The sequence below is a fragment of the Tripterygium wilfordii genome, chromosome 18 (genome assembly GCF_013401445.1).
Source record: "Tripterygium wilfordii isolate XIE 37 chromosome 18, ASM1340144v1, whole genome shotgun sequence".
NCBI classification, from domain to species: Eukaryota; Viridiplantae; Streptophyta; class Magnoliopsida; order Celastrales; family Celastraceae; genus Tripterygium; species Tripterygium wilfordii.
In genome coordinates, this window is record NC_052249.1 from 2,766,756 (window position 1) to 2,790,972 (window position 24,217).

General features: G+C 37.6%; 2 protein-coding genes, 1 long non-coding RNA gene and 1 other non-coding gene across 12 annotated transcripts; 2 read left to right on the top strand and 2 right to left on the bottom strand.

The window, feature by feature from the left end:
* Positions 1-7,455: 7,455 nt before the first annotated feature.
* Positions 7,456-7,542, bottom strand: LOC119984916. Its single transcript, XR_005465014.1, has one exon. It is a non-coding gene; the product is annotated as a small nucleolar RNA snoR114 (small nucleolar RNA).
* A 1,912-nt stretch (positions 7,543-9,454) lies between these two features.
* On the top strand, positions 9,455-12,530 carry LOC119983839. Of its 8 annotated transcripts, none has more exons than XR_005464734.1 (7): positions 9,455-9,947; positions 10,058-10,153; positions 10,782-10,820; positions 11,103-11,344; positions 11,461-11,585; positions 11,739-11,864; positions 11,955-12,530. It is a non-coding gene; the product is annotated as an uncharacterized LOC119983839 (long non-coding RNA). The 8 variants fall into 8 exon arrangements; XR_005464740.1 differs by having other exon boundaries at positions 11,103-11,148; positions 11,313-11,585; XR_005464737.1 differs by lacking the exon at positions 10,782-10,820 and having other exon boundaries at positions 11,103-11,220; positions 11,313-11,344.
* Positions 12,531-13,687: 1,157 nt separating this feature from the next.
* Positions 13,688-16,795, bottom strand: LOC119983382 (probable pectinesterase 29). Its single transcript, XM_038827067.1, has 7 exons — positions 16,738-16,795; positions 16,451-16,549; positions 15,576-15,780; positions 15,317-15,476; positions 15,030-15,236; positions 14,620-14,867; positions 13,688-13,847 (listed from the first exon to the last, which is right to left on the bottom strand). The coding sequence occupies exons 1-7, from the start codon at positions 16,793-16,795 to the stop codon at positions 13,688-13,690; spliced, it is 1,137 nt and encodes a 378-aa protein (XP_038682995.1).
* Positions 16,796-18,353: 1,558 nt separating this feature from the next.
* On the top strand, positions 18,354-19,861 carry LOC119984783 ((+)-neomenthol dehydrogenase-like). Of its 2 annotated transcripts, XM_038828895.1 has the most exons (5): positions 18,354-18,388; positions 18,477-18,738; positions 18,833-18,907; positions 18,980-19,156; positions 19,239-19,850. In XM_038828895.1, the coding sequence occupies exons 1-5, from the start codon at positions 18,372-18,374 to the stop codon at positions 19,614-19,616; spliced, it is 909 nt and encodes a 302-aa protein (XP_038684823.1). In that variant the 5' UTR covers positions 18,354-18,371; the 3' UTR covers positions 19,617-19,850. The 2 variants fall into 2 exon arrangements, with proteins under 2 accessions (XP_038684823.1, XP_038684822.1); XM_038828894.1 differs by having other exon boundaries at positions 18,833-19,156; positions 19,239-19,861.
* The last annotated feature ends 4,356 nt before the right edge of the window (positions 19,862-24,217 follow it).

The window sequence follows — 24,217 nt, forward strand, 5'->3', positions numbered from 1 at the left end:
CTTATCTGCATGTTTTATGTATATATATGCGAATTCTTTGTTGTATAAATTTGATTCACAAGGAAACAGACTTCTTTCCTTGCCTATGTAACTCAAAATTTGTTGCAGAATTTGCACACCTGCATATTCCGCTGTGTAATATTAGATGAGTTTTATCTATTGGCTCTTCTGTAGCCTCTGTAGCATAGTTTTTAAAAATGGATTGGCCCATCGATTCAACCATCAAACCCGTGAACCGACGGCCAGCATATGTTATTTCTTATAAAAGACCGTTTGAGCAATGAATCTGAGAGAACCGTGAATCCAATAGTCAAAACCCGTGAACCGTGACCCGTGCGGTTGAATGAAAACCTGCTTATTGCAAAATTACATTTTGCTGAGCCACAACCTTTTCGCGATTCCCCTTGAGACCTCCACTTTCAAACCCAAATCATCTTATTCCGACTAGGACAATGCTAGAGACCCCCAAAATATCACCCCAAAAAGTCCCCCAAATCTATGTGGCATTAAAATAGTCATTGATTAAAAACACACATGTAGGACCCACTTCACATCCAACACTCCACATTAAATGGAGGTCTTTTGGTGGTCTCAAGCATTATCCTTCAGACTGAGACTATCGACAATGACTTTGCAAACTTCTTGGGGTGGATTAGATTGGTCTGATTTGGGTTTGTGAAATCAGATATGAGAGGTTTTTTTTATAGTTATGGAGGTAGGTACAGGGGAATTTGGGAAAAAGAGGAGATTAGGTAAGATGGGCTTTGATTGGTTTGATGGGTTTTGATTAGGCAAAAGAGGAGATTGGGCAAGCTTGGGTTGTGATTGGAAGCATAGTTGATTGCAGGGTGAAGAAGAAATTGTCACGTGCGCCCAGGCACGTGCCTCTCACTTTTGTTCTCTGTGGTAGCCGTTGGATGATGAAGTAAATGGAAGGCTAGGATAGCTTCTTTGGCTGCTATTTATATAGTTTTTGTTCTAGGGTTGTCGGATTTTGGATGTCCGAATATTCTGGATCCTTGGAGAGCAGCCTCTCTCGAATAGGCCATTCTTGTTATTGCTAGCTGGGTTATCTTGTTCTGTTAGTTGTTCCGTTGGTGTAATCTCCCTTGAAGACTAGTTACTGCAACTATTCCTTGTGATTTTGTTAATATTACTTCAAGGTAGTTCTCTATCTGTTTGCTGGCTGCTATTGATATTGAGTTGCATAACAATTGGTATCGAAGCCTTCCGATCTCCTTTCCATGGTTAAAACTCGGGCAATGGCCGATGATGACCAAAACCTGGATGCGACCACTTTCGCTCAACATCTTGCAACTTTGGCTGCGGCCGTTCAAGCTATCAATGTTCGCCTTGACCGTATGGATCATGTTCATGCACCACCTGTGGCTCCTTCGCAACCAGCCCCTGTTCCCAACCGCGGTCGTGATCCTATTGCAGAGCATGGAAATTGGCAAAACCGTAACCCACGTCTGGACTTTCCAAAGTATGGGGGGATGATCCAACGGTATGGATCCAGCGTGTGAATCAGTACTTCGCGTATTATCAAACTCCCACTACCTAGAGAGTTCTCATTGCCTCCTACCACATGGAAGGCCGGGCAGCCATCTGGTCTCGTGGATTTCAAGCCTCTGGTCAGCTTCCATCTTGGACAGATTTCTTGGCAGCACTTCAAACTCGTTTTGGTCTTGGCATTTTTGAGGATCCAATGGAAGAATTGATGCGTCTTCGTCAGACGGGCACGGTTGATGAATATAAGGTTCGTTTTGAAGAGCTGGTTGTTTGGGTTCACGAATTGACAAAAGCCCATAAACTGAGTTGTTTCATAGGAGGTTTGAAAGAAGAAATTAGATTACCAGTGAAGATGCTTATGCCCCAAACTATTATGGCAGCTCATGCGATGGCAAAAATGCAAGAGGCAACCTTGCTGGCTACTAGACGACAGTTTCGCAATCCACACTCTGGCAGTCTTCCCCATCATTTGGAGACATCGTCAGCCACCGCACAGCCAGCCAACACAGTTCCAGCCTTACCAGCACCTTCACCAGTGTTATCTCTGCCTTATCCAGGCTATGGCATGTCCATCTCGAACTCTAGTGGGATTCCTTCATCAGTTCTGGGAACCTCAGACTTTTCACGCAACACTGGGACTTCGAAGGGAATTTCAGTCCAGAGGATTACCGACCAGCAAATGAGGGAGAAAAGATTGAAGGGTCTCTGTTATAGTTGTGATGCCAAATGGTCCCCGGGCCATAAATGCCCAACCCCGAAGTTATTCCTTATTGATGGCCAAGATGATACGCTCCAGGTTGAAGGAGTGAATCCGAACACAGGGATCGCAGAGGAGATGGAACCAATAGCCACTAATTCATCTACCTCTAATCCAGAGATCACTATGCATACCTTATCAGGGTCTCCTGCACCGCGGACCATGAGACTCATAGGTAGAATTGGCAAGCATCAATTTGTGGTTTTGATCGATACAGGGTCTACCCACAACTTTATTGATCCAACAATTTCTCAAAAGGCCCAATTGGTCCTCCATCAACATACAACAGTCCCAATTAAAATTGCAAATGGGGATGTGCTTCAGAGTCAAGGACGACATAATAGAGTGATTTTTCATCCACAAAAATTACAGTTTTCTGCTGATTTTTTAGTGTTACCGTTGGGTGGTTGAGACATGGTGTTGGGAATGCAATGGCTGCGGGATTTCGAAGTGGTTTAGTGGAATTTTCGAACACTCACAATGGAATTTGGCTACCAAGGTCAGACTTGTCAATTAATAGGACTCCAACCTTCAACCGGGTCTTTAGTCTCTTTGACAGGTTCCAATAATTTCCAAGAATTTGAGAGGCATGGGGTGCTACTGCACTTAATTGATTCAAAAACTTCCTATAGTAAGTCACAGGTGGATAGTGATATTGCTCAGTTGTTGTTGAACTATGAAAAAGTTTTTGCAGAACCCACGGGGTTACCTCCCAATCGTCTCCATGATCACCAGATCCTGTTAAAGGAAGGCACAGCTCCAGTTAATGTTAGGCCATATCGGTATCCTCACTATCAAAAGGCGGAAATTGAAAAAATTATTCGAGAACTTTTACAATCTGGAGTGATCAGAAACAGTATTAGTCCTTTTCTTCTCCGGTCCTTTTGGTACGCAAGGCTGATGGAACTTGGCGCATGTGTGTGGACTACCGGGCTCTAAACAAAGAGACTATCAAGGATCGGTTTCCAATACCACTCATCGATGAACTCTTGGACGAATTACATGGGGCAAGCATTTTCTCGAAGTTGGACTTACGTTCTGGCTATCATCAAATCAGGGTAGTAGAGGAGGATGTGCAGAAAACGGCCTTTAGAACTCATGAAGGACATTACGAATTTCTCGTAATGCCTTTTGGTTTGACTAACGCTCCATCTACATTTCAAAGCTTGATGAATGCGGTGTTTAAGCCTTATCTCCAACGCGTTGTATTGGTTTTCTTTGACGATATTTTGGTGTATAGCCGGTCTTACGAGGAGCACTTGCAACATTTGATCATTGTTCTTGATGTTCTCCAGCAACATCAGCTGTTTGCAAAAGCTTCCAAATGTAGTTTCGGGGTCCCAGCAGTCTCTTATTTGGGACATATTATTGATAAGGAAGGGGTGCATACAGACCCGGAAAAAATTAAAGCCATGCTAGCGTGGCCAATTCCTAAATCTGTGAAGGCTTTACGGGGTTTTCTTGGGCTGACAGGGTATTACCGTAAATTTATCAAGGGCTATGGAGTCATTGCTGCCCCTTTATATCAACTTCTTGCTAAGGATGCTTTTGTGTGGGGTGATGCAGCGACAGCAGCGTTTACAGCTCTACGTGAGGCTGTTTCACACCCTCCAGTCCTAGCTTTACCGAATTTTCTCATCCTTTTGTGATTGAATGCGATGCCTCAGGTAGTGGGATAGGCGCTGTTCTTATGCAAAGGGGGAGACCAATTGCCTATTTCAGCAACACGCTAAAAGGGCGAGCTTTCAATTTATCAACCTATGAAAAAGAATTGCTAGCCTTGGTCTCGGCTGTTAAAAGATGGCGAGCTTATTTGTTGGGGCATACTTTTCAGGTTACAACCGACCATTATAGTCTAAAGTTTTTATTGGAACAACAAATGGGCACTCCGGCCCAGCAAAAATGGGTGAGCAAATTACTTGGGTATGATTTTACCATTGAGTACAAACAAGGAAAGGAGAATTTAGTGGCAGATGCCCTGTCTCGACAACAAGAGGGTGACGGGCAAAGTCAACCAACTATCTATGCCATAACAATTCCTACTTTGAATCTTCTTTCAGAGATTAAACTCTCTTATGCAGGGGATAATTGGGTGCAACCCTTACTTACAAAACTGGCAGCAGATTCTATGTCTTGTCCACAATTCATGTTGAGAGATGGTGTGTTGACATACAAGAATAGATTAGTGGTGGGAGACCAGGCCGGTATAATGGAGAAAGTCTTGGAGCAGATTCATAGTTCCCCTCTTGCGGGACATCCTGGTTACAATAAAACTTTGAAGCGGGCCCAACGGGATTTCTATTGGCCAAGTATGAAGTCTACCATTAAGTCGTTTGTCCGGAGTTGTGAGAAATGCCAAACTACTAAGTATATCAATGCTCAACCCTATGGCCTCTTACAGCCGCTGCCTATTCCTTCCAAAATATGGGCTGATATCAGCTTAGATTTTATTGAGGGCCTGCCTCCTTCATCAGGTAAGTCTGTTTTGTTGGTGGTTGTTGATCGGCTTTCGAAGTATGCCCATTTTATGGCCCTATCTCACCCCTACACGGCTGCATCTATAGCACAGACCTTTCTGGATAACATATTTCGGCTACATGGCATCCCTGAGTCGATGGTTACCGACCGTGATTCTATATTCACAAGTTCTTTTTGGAAGAAATTCTTTAATTTGCAGGGCACTTAATTGAAATTCTCCACCAGCTACCACCCACAGAGTGACGGTCAAACGGAGGTGGGTAACAAGGCTCTTGAACAATATTTGAGATGCTTTGCCGGAGCTCAACCCAAATCTTGGTTAAAATGGCTTCCTTTAGCAGAGTACTGTTATAACACCAATACCCACGCAAGCACGAAACTTACTCCATTTGAAGTCGTTTATGGGAGGGCTCCTCCTCGCCTATGTGACTATATTCCGGGGACGACTGCCATCGCTACTGTGGACTCTTATCTGAAATCCAGGGCTGAGATTATGATTGTCTTGAGACACAATCTTAATAAAAGCCAAAATAGTATGAAGAGGTTTACTGATAAGCGACGAACTCCCCTCTCTTTTGAAGTTGGTGACATGGTTTATTTGAAGTTACAGCCCTATAGACAGCTTTCTGTTGCCCAACGACAGAATCTTAAACTGGCTCCTCGCTACTATGGCCCTTATCCTATTCTTCAAAAAATCAGTTCAGTGGCCTACAAACTTGACCTGCCTCCTACATCACTCATTCACCCTGTCTTTCATGTTTCCCAGTTGAAGAAATACATTGGCGACACTCCTGTTTTGTCCACTACTCTGCCGCCCACAAACTCTGAAGGTCAGCCTCTTCCATTACCTGAATCAGTGCTGGACAGGCGTTTGGTTCGCAGAGGAAATTCTCCAGCAGCTGAGTTGTTAATTAAGTGGCATGGACAAGATACTTCTGAAGCCACGTGGATCCTGTACAGCTCCTTGGCGGAGCAATTTCCCGACCTTGTGGGCAAGGTCTTTTGATGGGGAGGGTTTTGTCACGTGTGCCCAGGCACGTGCCTCTCACTTTTGTTCTTTGTGGTAGCCGTTGGATGATGAAGTAAATGGAAGGCTAGGATAGCTTCTTTGGCTGCTATTTATATAGTTTTTGTTCTAGGGTTGTCGGATTTTGGATGTCCGAATATTCTGGATCCTTGGAGAGCAGCCTCTCTCGAATAGGCCATTCTTGTTATTGCTAGCTGGGTTATCTTGTTCTGTTAGTTGTTCGGTTGGTGTAATCTCCCTTGAAGACTAGTTACTGCAACTCTTCCTTGTGATTTTGTTAATATTACTTCAAGGTAGTTCTCTATCTGTTTGCTGGCTGCTATTGATATTGAGTTGCATAACAGAAATGAAAGTTATCCATGGAAGTCTTGGAAGAAGGCTGAAGAGAACGACGGTGGCAGGAATGGGGATTTGGGAATGAAGAAAGTGAGGCCGAGTGAAGAGATAGGGTTTTTGTGGGCTTTTACATGGGACTCTTCTTTTGTGGATTTTGACATGTTGTATGGCTAGGCCTAACACTTGGGAAATGTTGGTTGGGCCCTTTATATTATCTTATTGAGGGCCAAAATATTGATAGCATACTGTATATACTTATATAGTATTAAATAGTATACAATTATATACGGTATATGTAAATATATATTAATATATTATGTATTATAAATCTACGGTTCAACCTTCATCATACCGTTTGAACCTCGAAAACCTTGACCCTTCAGCCAACACGGTTCGATACATGATTCGGATTTAAAAACTATGCTCTGAAGTTGCATATTAATTACTATTTTCCCACAAATTTGTAGAGTATGTAAGTAAAATCTTGGTCCAAAAACGTAAAAAGGAAAAAGATAAGGAAAGGCTCAGAGGGCACTTCGATTTCTTCTGTGAATTCAGAAGAGTGGTAATGGACCCACCATCACAAATGCCAATTTCATCACCGCTCTGCACCAACTGGGAATCGAACATGGGTCTGCTTTAGTGGAAAGGCACTATTCGACCACTTCGCCAACGGTGCTTGTTGTGTACGTTTTTCGTAGGTTAATTATATGACGTAGTTAACGTACACGTCTTTTACTCATATATATATGGGTCATGGGTGTATTGCTGTAAGTTATTTTATTGTTTGTTTTATTTTAGAGTTTTATGAGACAATGAGTCTATGACATATCACTCATGTTCTTATTATGCTACTGGACATTTGTGAAGATTGGAGAGTGGAGAATGATGATGTCAAATAGCTTAAAATCGAATGTTTGTGACAGTATTTGTGTGATTTATTAATATTTGTGTGATTTGTTAGCTGTCAAATGATATCTTATTTGAATTTTCAAGTGATTGTGATTAAAAATTAAGTACCTATATTGTAAATCTAATCTTAGGAATTTCATAGTGGATGTAGGTCTTCCTAAACCAAACCACTCTAAGCTCTTTTATCTCTCCTTTTTAATGTCTTTTTGTTATTTTATTATTTATCTGTTTTTTTCTCCATCATTAAATGTGAATTGTAGATTATAAAAAATTTACAGAGCCACCAAACCCGTATAAAAAAAAAAAAAAAAAAACTCAAAATTGTTGCAAAATTTCACTCTTGCACTTACATTGTGTAATTAGAGTCTATCGGCCTCACTGAAAAAGCAGATCGAGTCTTTTTAAAGAAAAGAAAATAAAAGAAGAAAAAGAAGAGCTCAGAGACGTCACTTGGTATCATCTGCGACATCAGATGAGCGTGATGGACCCCCCATCACAAATGCAAATTTCATCATAGCTCTGCACCGGTTGGGAGTAGAACCTGGGTCTGCACATTGACACAGTCATATTCCGCCACTCAGCCACAGGTGCAACTTGGGACCACGATATGTAATTAATTATATATCGCCAGTTAACGTACCCGTCTTTTGATGAAATTCCGCTTCACCTAATACTACCGTTAGAGTAACATAAATGGTTGTATTTTGATGGCCCATGGATGATATTCGATGTCCCTTTTAATGGACCATAAGAAAAAATGATTTCTCGTGGATGATACTTAGGGGTGGAAGTTCGGTTTAACGGTTCGGTTTGGAACCGGAAACCACGAAACCGAATATTTTCGGTTTGTTGTTTTTATAAACCGGACCAAACCGTTTAATATGTACAAACCGTTTTAAACCGAACCAAAAATTTCGGTTTGGTTTTCGGTTTTACCGGTTTAAACCGGATAATTATTTGTATATATGAATTTCTTATCTCTGAACCTGTAAACCTACATTATGTATTTGTTTCAATTGCAAATTGCATTCTGTGGAAACTAGAAATCAACATGTTCAAATGCAAATTGGTAAATCACAATTCTCAAACATACATTCTTGAAGTTCCACTAATCCTTCACTCATTGAGTCCTTGGCAATTAAAAACATTAATTTGTATATATTGTTTTATTTATATAAAACTATAAAAATATTATTAAACATAAATTACTATTCGGTTTTCGGTTTGAAACCGAATTATAATTGTTGAGACCGGACCGTAAACCGAAAACCAAATAACCTTCATTTTCTAACCCGAAACCGGACCGTAAACCGAAAAACCGGACCAAATGATTTTTTTCGGTTTGGTTTACGGTTTGAATTACGGTTTGGTTTGGTTTTTTACACCCCTAATGATACTTGTTGTCCCAACTTGTAAGCCGGATTGGGATAAACTGATATTGTAAAATAATAATAGTTCCTATACGTTCTCTTTTTTGAAATATAAAATATTTTTTTTAAAATGTCTAAAAAGAATCCAAATTGATATATGTCTATAATTTTTATGTTCATAAGTGTCCATAATCTAGGTAACATGAGGAGAAGTGCGGGGGACCATCTTGTATCACATGATCACCACATTTCTCCTCATGTCACCTAGATTATGGACACTTATGGACACCAAAATTATGGATATGTAATACTTCCGAAAAAGAATTGATAGAAAGTATATAAGATTTTGATCGTTTGATCATTTATTCAATTATTGGGTTTTTTTTTTTTAAAATATGTTACACATTTTGCATCAAACGGTTTAAAATCACTTAGATTTCTCACACATTTTCTTTAATTAATTTGAAGGTTCTATTCAATAAAAATACATCATTTAGATTCAAAATCACGGATATTTTTATTTTTTGATAATTTTTAAAATATTATTGATATCAAAAAATAAAGAAGAGGAGGGGGCTGCTATAATTTTATATACAATAGCAGCTTATCCCAATCCTTATCCTTGGGAAACCGCGTAAAAAACACTTTTCGATGATCCCATACATGGCTTTGACTGTGAATTGTACCGTCTCCTCATATATATATACACATATTGACATATACACACACATATATAGGCAAATGCTCAGATACGGATGTCCGTGATACGAGAGTCCATTTTGTTGGCCGTTAGAAGTTCGAATTCTGACTTAGGTAAGCGTGGGGCCCACTGTGAATGAAAAAGTGACTGCCCGTAAATTTAAAACTTAATCGAGTGTTAATTTACGAGTGTTCATGAGTTTTGCTTTTATATCTATATCTATACTTATATATAAAACAAAGGCTCTAACAACTGCTCCTATTTTTTTGACACCTAACCTCCTAAAACTCTCAATTTGTGTCTATGTGGACACCCTATTCTTTCTTATATCTATTTATCTCCACTCACGAATTCTCAAAAAAAAAAAGAAACCAGAGTCGATTAAAAAAAACGCAAAAGCAAGCAGAAAAAAAAACGTAAAAGGTTGCAAGTTAATCGTCGGCTCCTCACCTTCATAAAGACAGAGAGAGATTGATTCCTTTTTCGATATCCGTTTGTAGAGATTTTATTCTATCGATTCGATACCGGTTATTCCACAACAAGCAAGAGCTATAGAAAGATTTTTTTTTGCTTTCTTTGATTGTTAATCGTCATGACGTGATTGTTGATATTTTCTTTTATATATATGAGACTCTGATCTTCAAGCCACAAAAGCGAGGTTAATTGGTTTCTTTTTCAGATTTGGTCTTTTGTGGGTCTCGATTGTGCCCTAGGTTCCGCTTCAAAGGAGGAGGTTAAGGCTTCATGCAGAGAAAACTACTTGGACTCGGGATCCAGAAATCAGTATATATTTTAGAAAATTGTTTGATTTTGCATTTTTTTCTCCCACTGTTTTGCTCTGCCCGTGATCGTGAGGTATTTTTCATACCCAATCAGGTTTTCCCGACTGACACCTGCATATAGATATGAAGCGTAATTCTTCTCTAATTGTACTCTCCTTTTGTTTTCTTACCGGTGTTCGGCAGATCCGAAGGAGAAATTACTGGTCCATTCCATGTGTGGACTCTCACTTCCTTCTGATTTGGTACATCTGCGGAGCACGGCCTGTGCGATCAAAATAGGTACTCTATTTATATGTCTATGGTCTCAAATTGTGGTAGTGGATTCTTCGACAATACTTCTCAGTAAAAAGAAATTTCCTTGGCATCTGGAATTTAGAAAATTCATTATTTCTGGGCATGCATTTTCAAGTAAATTCTGTGTAACTGGATTTCAGGATGTGTTACCAGCAGAGCTTCAACACATTTCATGTCATGCAAGTTTATTTAAAATTTTCATGTTTTATGTGGGGCCTGGAACTAGCCACAGCAAAGATCGGAAGTTACCGGCTTGGCTTATGATGCTTGTCACAACAAATTAAATGAATGTCTATTATATATGCTTGGGATTTTGTACTAGCGTGATAGGATGTTGCTTCTTGGTCATGTTTTATCTATTACATGTTTTACATCTGCTTCAATTGCTCTACATGGTGGCTCTCTGGTATGACTATTATGCTTAAAGGCTTGCTTATAAACTCACCTTTCATCCAATATGTTAGCTTAGGATTGATAGATAGGTGCTTGAAAATTTGTCGCTGCAATTGTCAGGAAGAATTGGCACTGGTCGAGAAAATTAGTTTGATTTTGAAGAGCTTCGTGTTTGAGTTCATATTTGAGTATCTCACTGGCACATGGTTTTTCCTTTCAGGTAGGCTTCCCTGCTTCTCTTAGTTGAGATATTTCACTGGTACATTGCTTATCTTTATTTATGAGATATTTTTAGAGGGTACCTATATAAGAAATGCTTATCTTAGGTTAGGGACTTAAGTTTTGTTTCTGTGTTGATTGAATCTTATGTATTTTATTTGAATTCTACACTATTCTCTTTGAACTTCAGGCAAAATCTGGTGAGTTTCATAATATGTTTTACAATATTATGCCCAAGATGCTAAGAAGAATAAACTCACTTATGCATAGTGATTTTGGTGATTTCTAGCTTCCAATTGATTTATGTTTTTTGGTTGTTTAGGTGGATAACAAAAATTCGCCAGTAGCCAAGCATGCTAGAGTCGATGGTATAACTCCCAGTTTGTTCTTACCGGTCTTAGAATATCCAGCATTTCAACCACATTACATGCCGGTCCTTGGTTGAGTATATTTGTTGGTTGCTTAAAGGAAAGTGATAATCCATAATCCATATAGTTCGATCTGTGATGGGATTATTTTAATCTCTGTGCAGATAATTATCAAAATTTATCGGCCTCCTTCCCTGTAAATCCACCTTATACCTTTTCTAGAATCATAACATGAAAAAAAATGCGAACTTTTAATGTTTGTCTTTGTGTCAACATATGTAAGAGATTAATTTTGGTGTTTGGTGGTGATAGTTAACTTCCAGATTCATCAAGAATGAGGAGAGAGAGTATGGGATGGTGCATGTTGTGTCATGGATGGAAACTTTAGCCATTCGACTACTTGCAATTCTTGCTAACTCAACTCTGTCAAATTCAAGGTTTGTTTTTTGGATCAAGAGCAAGTTTGTTTTCGCAGGACCATCTAAATATGCTAAAACCCTTTTCAACTTAATGCAATTCCATTAATATGTCTGTAGACATGTTTTTTTATCTGTGTATCTCTCTCTCATGTGTTTACAATTAATGTTCAGGGACGTAGCGTCTGAACAAGTACCAGTTCAATATGGTGGACTTAAGTTCAATATGTTGGACTTAACATGAAAGGTGAGCTGGAATTCCCAACATCCAAACATACCGTCAAATTCACATTTAAGGAAGTGGGTGAACTCTTCTTCAATACTTAATACTGTATATTGCAGTATTGGTTTGATTAAATGTGCTTATATGTATGATCATTGAATTTTTAGGAAAACCATCTTGCTTGGGAACTCCGGATGGTTGGTTGGGATGTGACTATGTGGCTACGAAGTTGAATTTGTGCCGAGTGCAGATGATGGTTACACAATGATTGTATCAAATACTAGGAAGGTCACCCTTACTGATGAACCAGTCATCTCTGACGGCTTCAAAACTGGTGAGCCTAGAAAGGTTGTGATCACCATTGATAACCAGATCTCCAAGTAGAAGAAGCTCCTTTACAGGTCCAAGACCAAAACTCCATCCGAGTGAGGTTCAATTATCAATGCACTCTTTGTCCTGGGTTATCAGTTGCTTCACAACGCCAAGACCTGAATGACTTTATCAACAATGTTGTTTTTTATTCACATTTGTATCCCTCAATGATTTTTTCCCTCGATCATTTACATATGATCACATGTATAAGTGGATGTTTACTCATCTGGTTGTTTTGTATCAATAAACTCCTCTTTGTACATAGTTTTATTGATCGAGGGAAAGGGCAAATACTACTATTAACTAATGCAGGTAAAGAATTATTATTGATTTTCTTTTATGCAAGGAGATGGCATCCTTTTCTCTTGGTACTAAGTGGTCCTTCATTACTGGATCCATTATTTGTCACTCTCTTCGAATGATTGTAATTTTCTATTTTGGTATTAGATTTTAATTGTGGGGTGTTTTTTTCTTACTCAGTGAATTTTCATATTTATTTGTTTTGGCGAACCTCTTTAGAGATCATGTTTGGATGAGAGGAAAATGAGGTTGATCTCGAGAATATTGTTGGGGATGATATTCGTGGTGCGTTGATGGTAGGATGGAGACATATGATGAGGTACCAAAGCTCCGAAAGAGGTTGCAATGTACTTTTGAATTGGTATGTAGTACGTATAAAAAGCTAATTTGTTATACTCTCATGGTAGTGAAGGTTGTGAGGGATACTGATTTTTCTTCTTTTTGTTATATGTAGCTTGACTGTCTAATCAAAAGTTTTCCTTCATTGGTGTCATTTTTAAATCGAGGAGAAATTTCATTGACAAGAAGGACTGAAAAAGGAGTAGGATGTGGACATCCTCCCTGAAAACACAAGGATTAATTGGATTATATTTGCCAAATTATTATGGTATGGATTTTTTTTTCATGCAATATAATTGTGAAATCTAACGAATAAAATTAAAAAAAATCATGCCCGCGCATTGCGCGGGATCCCGACTAGTATATATATATACACTTTTTTATAAGACGAGGCGTGCACAGAAGCGAAACAGCTAAAATATTGGTTGAAATATTTAACATAATTTATCTAGTATCAATCAAATTCTTAGTTGAAATTATTAAGGGATTTAATTAATTCATTCCTAATATTTTCCTTATAGATTTAACATACATACATATATATATGAAAATTCTCAAATAAGGGATCTCTTACTTTATTTAAAATAATATACTTATCTAATACCATTTATTTGATGTAAGTGTGGTCCCCAAACGTGATGAGACTTGCGCGTGAATGGTGTTAGATGTATCCCTCATTTTAAATAAATGCAGGATCCCACACGGGAGAAGCCCTCTCTCTCTCTCTATATATATATATATAACAAACAAAACTTGATGCATGAATATAATCAGCGACTCAATAACAAGGAGCACTAAAAATAACATCAACACGTAGAGTAAAATAATTCTTAATTTCTTACATCAAGTAGTCCAAGCATGCACGGATATGTTTCCTAAAAGCACAGAATTAGGATGGTTGGTTAACAACCCAGTTTTCATTATCAATGAAAGTAATGCTAATCAATTGAATCATTGCATTCCAGTCCAGCCTTTTTAACCATTTCACTCTATCAAAACTTGCAGATCCAGGTCCGAAGTTGCCGTACTCTACGAAGGTAAGCTGGTCCCTGAATATACATATATATATATATATATATCATCGTAAGTTGTCGATACACAGTACAAACTTTTTGAAACGGGGAGAGGGAATTCAAACCCTAATAATCAGTGTTATATACACCATCCTTATCCACTCTAACTAGTGGCACGGGTGTGATACATAGAACAAACTTAATTTACTAAGCATGCATAGTCAACATAATATAAGTGGTGCATACTATGATTAATTATAGTATTAATCCACGAATTAGTTGGTACGATTTTTTGATAACCAAGAACAATTCAGCATGCGTCTTTTTGGACATCCCACTAAGTCCAAATTCAGACAGGATTAGGCACGCGCAAACACGGCCGACAAGTTAGTTGGTACGGGTTGAGATTGATACATTAGGACATATAATTAACTTTTCTTACCCGTAACCATTTCATCCTAGGCGCAATGCATAGGCGGAGTTAGGAATGAGTGTGGGCTTAATTGAATCAAATACTAATAAAGTGAAGTTAGTATTGTAAATATATTAAGTGAAGTTAGTTAAAAATGCATGATTCAAAGAAAATTATATTTGTAATGATATTAAGTTACAAAATCAATGGTAGCCACTTATGGAAAATCTATATTAGAGATCGAATAGGGCCAAATCAATGGTGCTACATATATATATATATATATATATATATATATATATACACACATGGTTACACTATGACCTTAATGATCAGTGGAGGAAATAATGCTATAGGAAAAAAAAAAGGTTAATGAATTAAAGGAAAAGAACTTACTCATGACCAGCAAAATTCCAAGCATCCCAACCCTGAGGCTGTATAACATTAGTGAAATTAGAATTGTAGAATAAGACCCTTGCATATTCTCTCCATGCCCTCCCCAAGTAGGCCGATCCACTCCCAATAATTTCACATTCTTTGAACACAAACCCATCCGCATCGTTTGGGTCCGTTCTTCCCTGTGCTGTGATATAACCGGGGAGTCCCATCTGCAGCTCGTTTCCAAGTACTTGTATCCTGCATCTCTGAAAACAGGGAAAAAAAATAATCACGCCAAGACCGACCGCTGTTACAAACTTTTTTATTTTAGTGACGTGGAATCAACCCAATTGTCACAGGAAAACTCTTAACTATTATAAATTTTTAAACCCTAAACCGTTATAAGTTAACAATTATTTATTATGTACCTCATAAATTGACTGGCCATTGCCGAAGATAAAATCAACAGCGCCATGGATTGAGCATTTCTTGAAGTAATGTCGACCTTGAACGTCCCACAGCGTGTCTTGTAAACCGGAGAAGCCACATCCATAGAACGAGGACTTGTCGCCGGCAATCAAGGCCGCCACAGCTGGTGCTCTAGGGTTGTTGCTACCTGGACTGTTGTATGAGTTCTGTTCAAAATTATAATTCATTAGTAAAAATGGGACAACTAAAATTCTGATTTTGAAATTTGATGCTTTTGTATTCTTACCACCATACTGATTCTTCTTACGACAATGTTATCTGCAAACGAGGCGAACGTAGCGCTTTGTCCAAGAGATTCATGACCATCCCAAACAATCTTAGTGAGCTTCTTCCCTTCTCCTTTGAGAGAAATATATGGCTTATCAAATGGGATTTGAACCTTCTCTCTGTACACAAGCACAAGCAAAGTTTCACATGTCTTAGACTCTAAACTTATCAAATTAGACCAAACAAATAAAAGATTATATATACATATTACACATTACCTATATGTACCGGCCTTGATATAAATACAAGTCCAGTACTTATTGTATGGTTGGACGGAATCGATAGCGGATTGGATGCTGGAAAAATTCCCATGGCCTGATTGATCCACAAGGATTGACTTGCAATCAACAGTTCGCCTCCGACCGCCTTTTCGAGGACATTTGATGTTTCTGTTCCATTCCTCACCATTAGCTAGTACTAGTCCTGATTGAAAACCCATCAAGAGAACAATGGATAGAGACAAGTACCATTTCAAAAATGAGTACATTTTGAGAGAGAGAGAGAGAGGCCAAAGAAAGCAAACTAATTCTGAGAGAGGAGAAGAAGAAGAAGCTAGAATATGAAATGTTCTAGCTCTCTCTCACAAGTGCATTGTCTATAAAAGCAAAAAAGATCAATATATGGGTTTTCATGGAAACTCAAGAGTCTGTGATTTATGGATTTTAATGGTGATGGAGTCAACTAGAATCAAATTTTGATTCATAACAGATTTTCCTGAAATAATTAGCTAGCTAGTTTGTGTATATGTACATAATGTAATTATTACTAGCCCAATGAATTGGGTATTAATATGGAAACCACTATATTAAATTGTGGAACTTGTTTGGTAATAGAATTTGTCAAGGGAAGTAAGTTTCAATTAATCCAATTTGCAATGAATTAGACTGAGGTGTATGTGTGAAAACAATCATAAATTAAATAAAAAAAATACAAAAATACAATCTCTTACTTGTCATGACAAATAATCCGTAGAAATATTTTTATATAGGTAGTATACTTATATGTAAAGTATATATATTTTTATGGAGGTTTAATATCTAGTATCTGTATTTAGGGTTTCCTATTTTAGTTGTTGTAGTTGAGACACATCAACTATTCTCAAATTTTGGAGAATCACAAGTAACTCTGATGACATTCATGTATGTGGTATCTTCTAGAGGTCTCGAACTCGAGTCTCCCACATCCTCTTCCCCTGTAATAAAAAAAAAAAACTATTCTCAAATTTTGCACAATGGAGCCATGGAGGGAACAAAAATAATTTTAAAAATTCAAATATTATGGTGATGTGGTTTAGGGATTTGGAAATTAGTGGAGGGGTGATATCAATCAAGTGGACCTTGTTGATATATCACACATTGAACTTTGTTAATTTATTTATACAGCAACTGGAACACGTTGAACTAATTGTGAACCGTTCATTGTACCTTTTGCAACCCATTTAGCAATATAATAAGACTAATTGGTTCCTTCAATTTATGGATTAGTTCTACGACCCGTAATGATGTATAATTCTGAGTGTTAAACTATTAAGAGGTCAAATGATGGTCCTTCTGGCCTCTTTCTTTAATTGGAAGGAAGAGATGCATTTTAAACAAATGGGATCCATCCCTCTACTTTATCATCTTAGGGTATGACCTTGTGGTTAGAGTTTGACGTCCCGCTTCAAATGTCAAGACTGATTGACTTTTTAAGCACATCGTATGGTTTGGATAAATAATATGTAAAGAATGTAGTATTAAAAAAATGACTAATTGACCCGTTTGGTAGAGTTTATTTGCTGATTTATAAACTATGAAAAATAAACTAACTTATAATTGATGAAATTTATGTCAGGTGTGGTGAAACTTATATCTAACACTAACTAGCTTAGAGAATGGGAGATAGCTTGGTTGGTCAGGTTGTCTGCTCAGGATCTTAAGATCCAGGGTTCTATTCTCACTAGGGGGGTTTGGGATTTGGGTAGTTTTTCATCCGCTGTGGTGGCCTTCATGCCTCTCGGGCATGGCTTAGCGTGTGTGTGGCATGTGGGTCTTTAAAAAAAAAAAAAAAAAAAAAAAACACTAACTAGCTTATAAGATATGAAAAAAATCTACTTAAGATAAATTTAAAAGATGGAATAAAAACTACAAAAAAAAAGAATTGAATAAATGATTGTAGTTTGTTATTTTATGATTTTTTTTGGTAAATTTTTTTTACCAAATTTAATATTTTAAAAAAGATATAATATTATATATACAATAATATCTTAATAGAAGAAAAGAAGAAAGGAAAAAAAAAACAAAAAATATAAAATAAGTTTCATTTTAAAGTTTATTTTTTTTGAAGTTTATTAAAATTTATATGTTAAATTATCTACGGGGTGTTTGAGACAGCTTATTTTGAAGTTTATAAGCTCCAAAAACTTCAAAATAAACTGTGCCAAACAGACGCAATCTTATTATATTCCATAGAATTTCCATATAGGTAGGTAGTGTACGTATGTGTGTGTGTGTATATACTCTGTTGATGGGATCAGGATTTAGGGTTTCCTAATTGCTGTGGTTTAGTTCTAAAACACAAGTATTCTATGTTCACATTCATAGTCACTAATATTAATTCAGTAATTTGTGGGAACACAATCTGTCAATTGGGCCTCTAAAGCCCATTAATACTTTCAACTTTCAAGGGCCAATAATGGGCCCTCTTCTTTTTCCAATGAGTATGGAAGGCCCACTTTCATAGTTTGGGCTACCGGATACAGAGCCCACAATTTGTCATTTCTTCTTCAATTTACTTGTGTAGCAATTTAGAATAATCCTCTGGACAACAGTAGGAACAGTATGAATCTTGACTCGCATGTCAAAAAGAATGTGATATGCGTAATAGATGACTACACAACTGCTCATTACATACGACAACTCTTACGTTTTTGTTTGATGTTAGAATTTGACACGTCCCCTAACGTTGATTGGCAAGACTATAAATATCACTGTTCTTTCTCGAAAACCTTTGCAGCAAAACAAATCTGGACAACAATGAAAGAAGCAACAAAGTATTGCAACTCTTTATGCTTTTTTTTTTGTGGCACCAGTTGCATGATAACAAAGTAGTTATTAATCCTTCTTAATTTTATTTTTCAGGTATGCAGTTGTGACTGGAGCTAACAAAGGGATTGGATTTGAGGTAGTAAGGCAGTTAGCTTCAAATGGCAGCAGCACCATCAAAGTGGTGCTAACAGCTAGAGATGAGAAAAGAGGCATTGAAGCTGTTGACAAACTCATCAAAGAATTTGGTCTCTCTGCAGGCAATGTGTTTTTTCATCAGCTTGATTTAACAGACCCTGCTAGTGCTTCTACTCTGGCCGATTTTGTCAAAACCCAATTCGGAAAGCTTGATATCTTGGTGTGAATCACTTCTTTAAAATTGTTATGCTCTTAAGTGCATTGTTAAAACTTGGTCATAAATGTTGATGATGGAAACGCTGGAACTTGAACAGGTGAACAATGCTGGTATCAGTGGAGTCATCTTTGATCCTACCGTTCCATTTGATATAGACCTTTCAGCTGAAGGAGTAAGTTTTCCGATAAAACTTCATTCTCATAAGATTTTGAGTTCCGGAAAATTGATTGTGTTACTGATGCAGGGGACTACTGTGAGAAATATGAAAGAAATTGCAACTCACACTTATGATTTAGCACAAGACTGCCTCAACACTAACTACTATGGCACTAAAACAGTCACCGAAGCGCTTCTTCCGCTCCTCAAGTTATCTGATTCTCCGAAAATCGTAAATGTTTCCTCTATCGCCGGCCTGTTGAAGGTAATTAACCAACTAACACAACATGGAAAACTCAGTATCGATATCGTTAGATCTAACTTTTCTTGTCGTGATGATGTTTCAGTCCATACCAAATGAAGAGATTAGAGCAGTATTCAACAACATTGAAAGCCTGACAGAGAAGAAAATACATCTTCTGCTTAGTGATTTTCTCAAAGATTTCAAAGAGGGTTCTTTAGAAACCAAAGGCTGGCCAACATATCTTTCTGCATATCAAATGTCAAAAGCAGCAATCAATGCCTACACAAGGTTACTTGCCAAGAATTACCCAGAAATCTGCATCAATTGTATTTGTCCTGGCATTGTCAAAACAGATATGAACCGTGGAAGTGGCATTTTAACTCGTGAAGAAGGCGGTGCGGGTCCTGTGAAGTTAGCGCAACTGCCTAATGGAAGCCCTTCTGGCCTCTTCTTTGTCAACGGGAAAGTTTCATCGTTTTGAATGTGAAAATGTTGAAGATGGAAGTTTAGAATAATGATTAATGTACTAATGCAGTCTCAGAATTTGAGTAATGTTCAATTTACTTAGTTGATTATTCCAAAACTGCTCCAAATTAGTCACGACTCTGATCCTCGTATGAGATTCGAAGTTGAGACCATGCATTTGCATGCAGTTGTAGCGGTTTGACCTAACACATAAGAAAATCCACTGTGTTGGATCCTTTATCCGGAAACCTCCACTGGGCTTCGTTGTCGACCACCATAGGACTTCCACTGCCACCATCGTCAGATATCTACGGTCATCGTGGTTGGCAACCATAATCGTACTCATCAAATGTGACATCCCTACTCGAAAACAATTTCTTTGATTCCGGACGGCAAAGGCGAAATCCCTTAACACCGTTCCTAAAGCCCCTGAAGATTGCTTCCTTGGTTTTAGGATCCAGTTTGGTTTCTCTCACATGATAGTAAGCGCCACAACCAAAAGTACTTAAGGAATTATAATCAGTAGCAAGTTTACCAATCCATACCACCATTGGTGTCTGTCGCAACCGGGGTCACGACGCGGACCGGCGTTTGAGGATGAAAAATGTTTAGAGTCGCCACCAATTGATTTAAGGTGCAATTGGACACCGAAAAGACCTGCGAACCAGAGAAAAGGGTACGGGGATCGATTGAGTGTGGGGAAGGTGTTAGGCACCCCACAACTCCCGTTTGAAAACGGTTACCCGGATTAATCTAATGGCTATCTTATGGAAACTTGCTCTTTGCAAGGTGTAATTGTTAAAGTTTGAATTATTACTTTCAACACACTTATCAACTTATGATAGTGTTTGAAAAAAGCTTGGAATATTACTATCAATTTATGATGATTTTTATTTGGAAATAGGTTTGAAATAACACTATCAACTTATGATAGTTTTGGGAAAAGATTTGTAAGAATACTATCAACTTATGATAGCATTAAAAAAAATTGTAATATTACTAAAACTTATGATAGTTTTTATTTGGAGCCACACTACCAACTTTTGGTAGATTTAATTTTAAACACCAACTTATGGTGTTAATGATAAAATGTCCTACCAACTTTTGGTAGGTTTAATTTTAAACACCAACTTATGGTGTAAATGATAAAATGTCCTACCAACTTTTGGTAGGTTTAATTTTAAACACCAACTTATGGTGTTAATGATAAAATGTCCTACCAACTTTTGGTAGGTTTAATTTTAGATACCAACTTATGGTTTATTTAATAAAATGTCCTACCAACTTTTGGTAGGTTTAATTTTAAACACCAACTTATAGTATAAATGATTATTTGGAAAAGTGTCATCTATCAACTTAATCTATTATTGCCAACTTATGGCAAATTAATAAATGAAATCAAATAAGGTCCATAATTCGAATAAAGGGAATCAACTCATGATTTTCTTAATTGAAATGACCTATATTCAATTTTAAACTCATATACTTATAATAAATAAATAAAAATCCAAATAATTAATGTCCAAGTTATACATGTTAATGGGGGTGATATACTCAACATAAGGGCCAAATATACATACTTAAACAAAGAATAAAGAATATCTTAAGCAAAATCCTAAAATTATTCAAGTTCTCCTTGATCCCGGCCCAAATGATGTTCAACTCAATCCAAACCCAACAAATAAACACAAAAATGGGGGTCAATATGGGTATTCAAATATAATATCAAACCAAACACATACTTAAAGATTTACATATACATATAAACATATATACAATATATGCATATACACACATCCAAACCATGTATAAATACACACATACCGTACACATATAAACATAAATCTCTAAAAAAACCTATACAACTTATTCCTAATGTTGCCGGGTTTTGAACAAAAAACATATATACAAAACATCAATTATACTCAAACCGGACATCAAAATATACTCAAACAAACAACAAATATATTCAGTATATTAGCATGCCATATTGACTGATTATGAATGAGTCAAATCCAAATCCAGTATTGCAAAACCAAGTCCAAATCCCGTACCAATACCATCGATTATCATTCTATATAGAACTTGAAAATTACAAGACCAAATCCGGCACAAAAACCAGCAAATCTATTACAACTAGCAGGGTAAAAACAAGGAATAACCTTAGTCAATCATCATCAATATCGAACAAAACAAAAACCCACATCATGAACCAAATCTATGAGCAAAAGGTTTGAACAATAACGTAAACATATTGGCAACGAGTCCGAACAAACACATAGAATAAAACCAAATTTGAATCAAGGAATTTGAGTCATTACCTTCTCAAGGAGACAAAGAAAACCAAACTTCTTCTCTTCTTTTGCTCGGTTGCTTCTCCAAATCTCCTCCTTTCTTCTTTCTCTTCTTTTTTGTTTTTGCTTCACCAAAAAAACCAAAGTCTCCTCCTTTCTTCCTCTCTCTCACGCCTCCTCTCTTCCTCTCTTCTTTTTTTTGTTTTCTTTTCCCCCCACAAAGTCTCTTCTCCCCTCTTCTTATTCTTTTTCTTTCCCCAATTTGTGCCACATTTCTCTCTTTGTCTCCTTCTTTTTATTCTTTTTCTTTCCCCAATTTGTGCCACATTTCTCTCTTTGTCTCTTTCTTTTTATTCTTTTTCTTTCCCTAATTTGTGCCACATTTCTCTCTTTGTCTCTTTCTTTTTATTCTTTCCCCAATTTGTGCCACATTTCTCTCTTTGTCTCCTTCTTTTTATTCTTGGCTTTTTCTTTCTTATTTTTTACTTTTCCATTCTTCTAGCAAAAACAATAAAAAGATTAAAACAATTCTCTTATTTTTAGATATTTTCTAAGATTTGATCTTATTGGGTCAAGATTTGAGTATTTAAGGATCCAAGAAAGGGATTATGAATATCTATGTGCTTATAGGTCAAAGAAATGAGCTTTTGCATTTTTTGTGTTCTTTTCCTATTTTTTTCTTTTTCGGATCGGACGAAATCCGGTTACTACAGCTGCCCCCCTTTGTATGTCCTTTATGAAATAAAAGGCAAACAAAGGCGTAGTCAACCGAGTTTCGTACGAGAATTGAAATACACGGGATCACTATGGCCATTCCTGGTTTGGCCAAATGTTTGTTCAAGAAAATAAAGGGGCACGGGATCACAAGGCCATTCCCGGCTTGGCCAACTGTTTGTGCAGAAAAATAAAGGGCACGGGATCACGAGGCCATTCCCGGCTTGGCCAAATGGTTGTGCAGAAAAATAAAGGGCACGGGATCACGAGGCCATTCCCGGCTTGGCCAAATGTTGGTGCAGAAAAATAAAGGGCACGGGATCACGAGGCCATTCCCGGCTTGGCCAAATGTTGGTAGTAGAAAAATAAAGGGCACGGGATCACGAGGCCATTCCCGGCTTGGCCAAATGTTGGTGCAGAAAAATAAAGGGCACGGGATCACGAGGCCATTCCCGGCTTGGCCAAATGTTGGTAGTAGAAAAATAAAGGGCACGGGATCACGAGGCCATTCCCGGCTTGGCCAAATGTTGGTAGTAGAAAAATAAAGGGCACGGGATCACGAGGCCATTCCCGGCTTGGCCAAATGTTGGTGCAGAAAAATAAAGGGCACGGGATCACGAGGCCATTCCCGGCTTGGACAAATGTTTGTGTGAACTTTATGCAAGAAAATATCCATGAGTGTATGAATGTATGAAGAGAAATTGTATTTTATTTTTTCATTTTGAAAATTCGACTTCGGTTAATTGTCGTCAGCACCATCACCCCTATCATCCTGCCATTATCCCTCATGAGAAGACTGCATCTTTTGATTCCATCCTATCTTCAATCTGCCATGTTACCCTTATTCTTGTATCTTTCATTCTCTTTTGTCTGATCTTCCCATCGATTTACTGTTTACATCTGATTTCCATCAAATCCGACGTATCTTTAATGCTAAACAAAATCTCCCTGGCCTCCACTAATGCCTTTTAACGCCATTTAATTTCTTTTAGCCCTCCTAGAGTTAAGAACACCACAATCTCTCCGACTCCCCCATGCCTTTTAGCGTCATTTAATTTCCTTTTGCTCCGTCATAGCCAAGAACACCAAAATCTTTCAAGTCCCTGTGAAGAACAATATCCTAATGCACTTGTCATAATTCTCTTATTACTTTACTCAATTTCAAATAAATTCAATAGCATGGCGATGCTTGTACTATATGAGAATTTTGCGCAAGCAATCAAAATTTTGATGAAAACAATCAATGAATTAGGAACTCAGAAATGAATGACCTCAGAGCATTTTATTAAAATGGATAGATAACAAGAGAAACTGACGAGGTACGTATATGATTCCAGAAGGTTAGAAACAAAGGAAATAGCAGAAATCTTTGCAAGATATGAATGAAATAATTCCGATTCCGCACAAAACTGCCCCAGTTTTGTGTGCCCCCATTTTGCAATTATTGAATCTGACTACTTCCATATCACTCGTCTCCTTCGCAGCCTCATCATGCATACCCCTGAACATAGCCAATTCACCTGTGTACAGCCTCGCCATCTGTCATTCATTGTATTTCCTTATATTCATCTCAAATCCTCGAAAGGCCTCTGCCTCATTCCCCTTAGTT

Coding starts and splice junctions, on each gene's coding strand:
- LOC119983382 (XM_038827067.1), bottom strand. CDS start 16,795: ATGGGTTGCAAAAGGTACAATGAACGGTTCACAATTAGTTCAACGTGT. Junction 16,550..16,737: donor TTCAACGTGTTCCAGTTGCT/GTATAAATAAAT, acceptor TTTTTATTACAG/GGGAAGAGGATGTGGGAGAC. Junction 15,237..15,316: donor TAAGAAGAATCAGTATGGTG/GTAAGAATACAA, acceptor AATTTTGAACAG/AACTCATACAACAGTCCAGG.
- LOC119984783 (XM_038828894.1), top strand. Junction 18,739..18,832: donor TCGGAAAGCTTGATATCTTG/GTGTGAATCACT, acceptor GAACTTGAACAG/GTGAACAATGCTGGTATCAG. Junction 19,157..19,238: donor CTATCGCCGGCCTGTTGAAG/GTAATTAACCAA, acceptor ATGATGTTTCAG/TCCATACCAAATGAAGAGAT.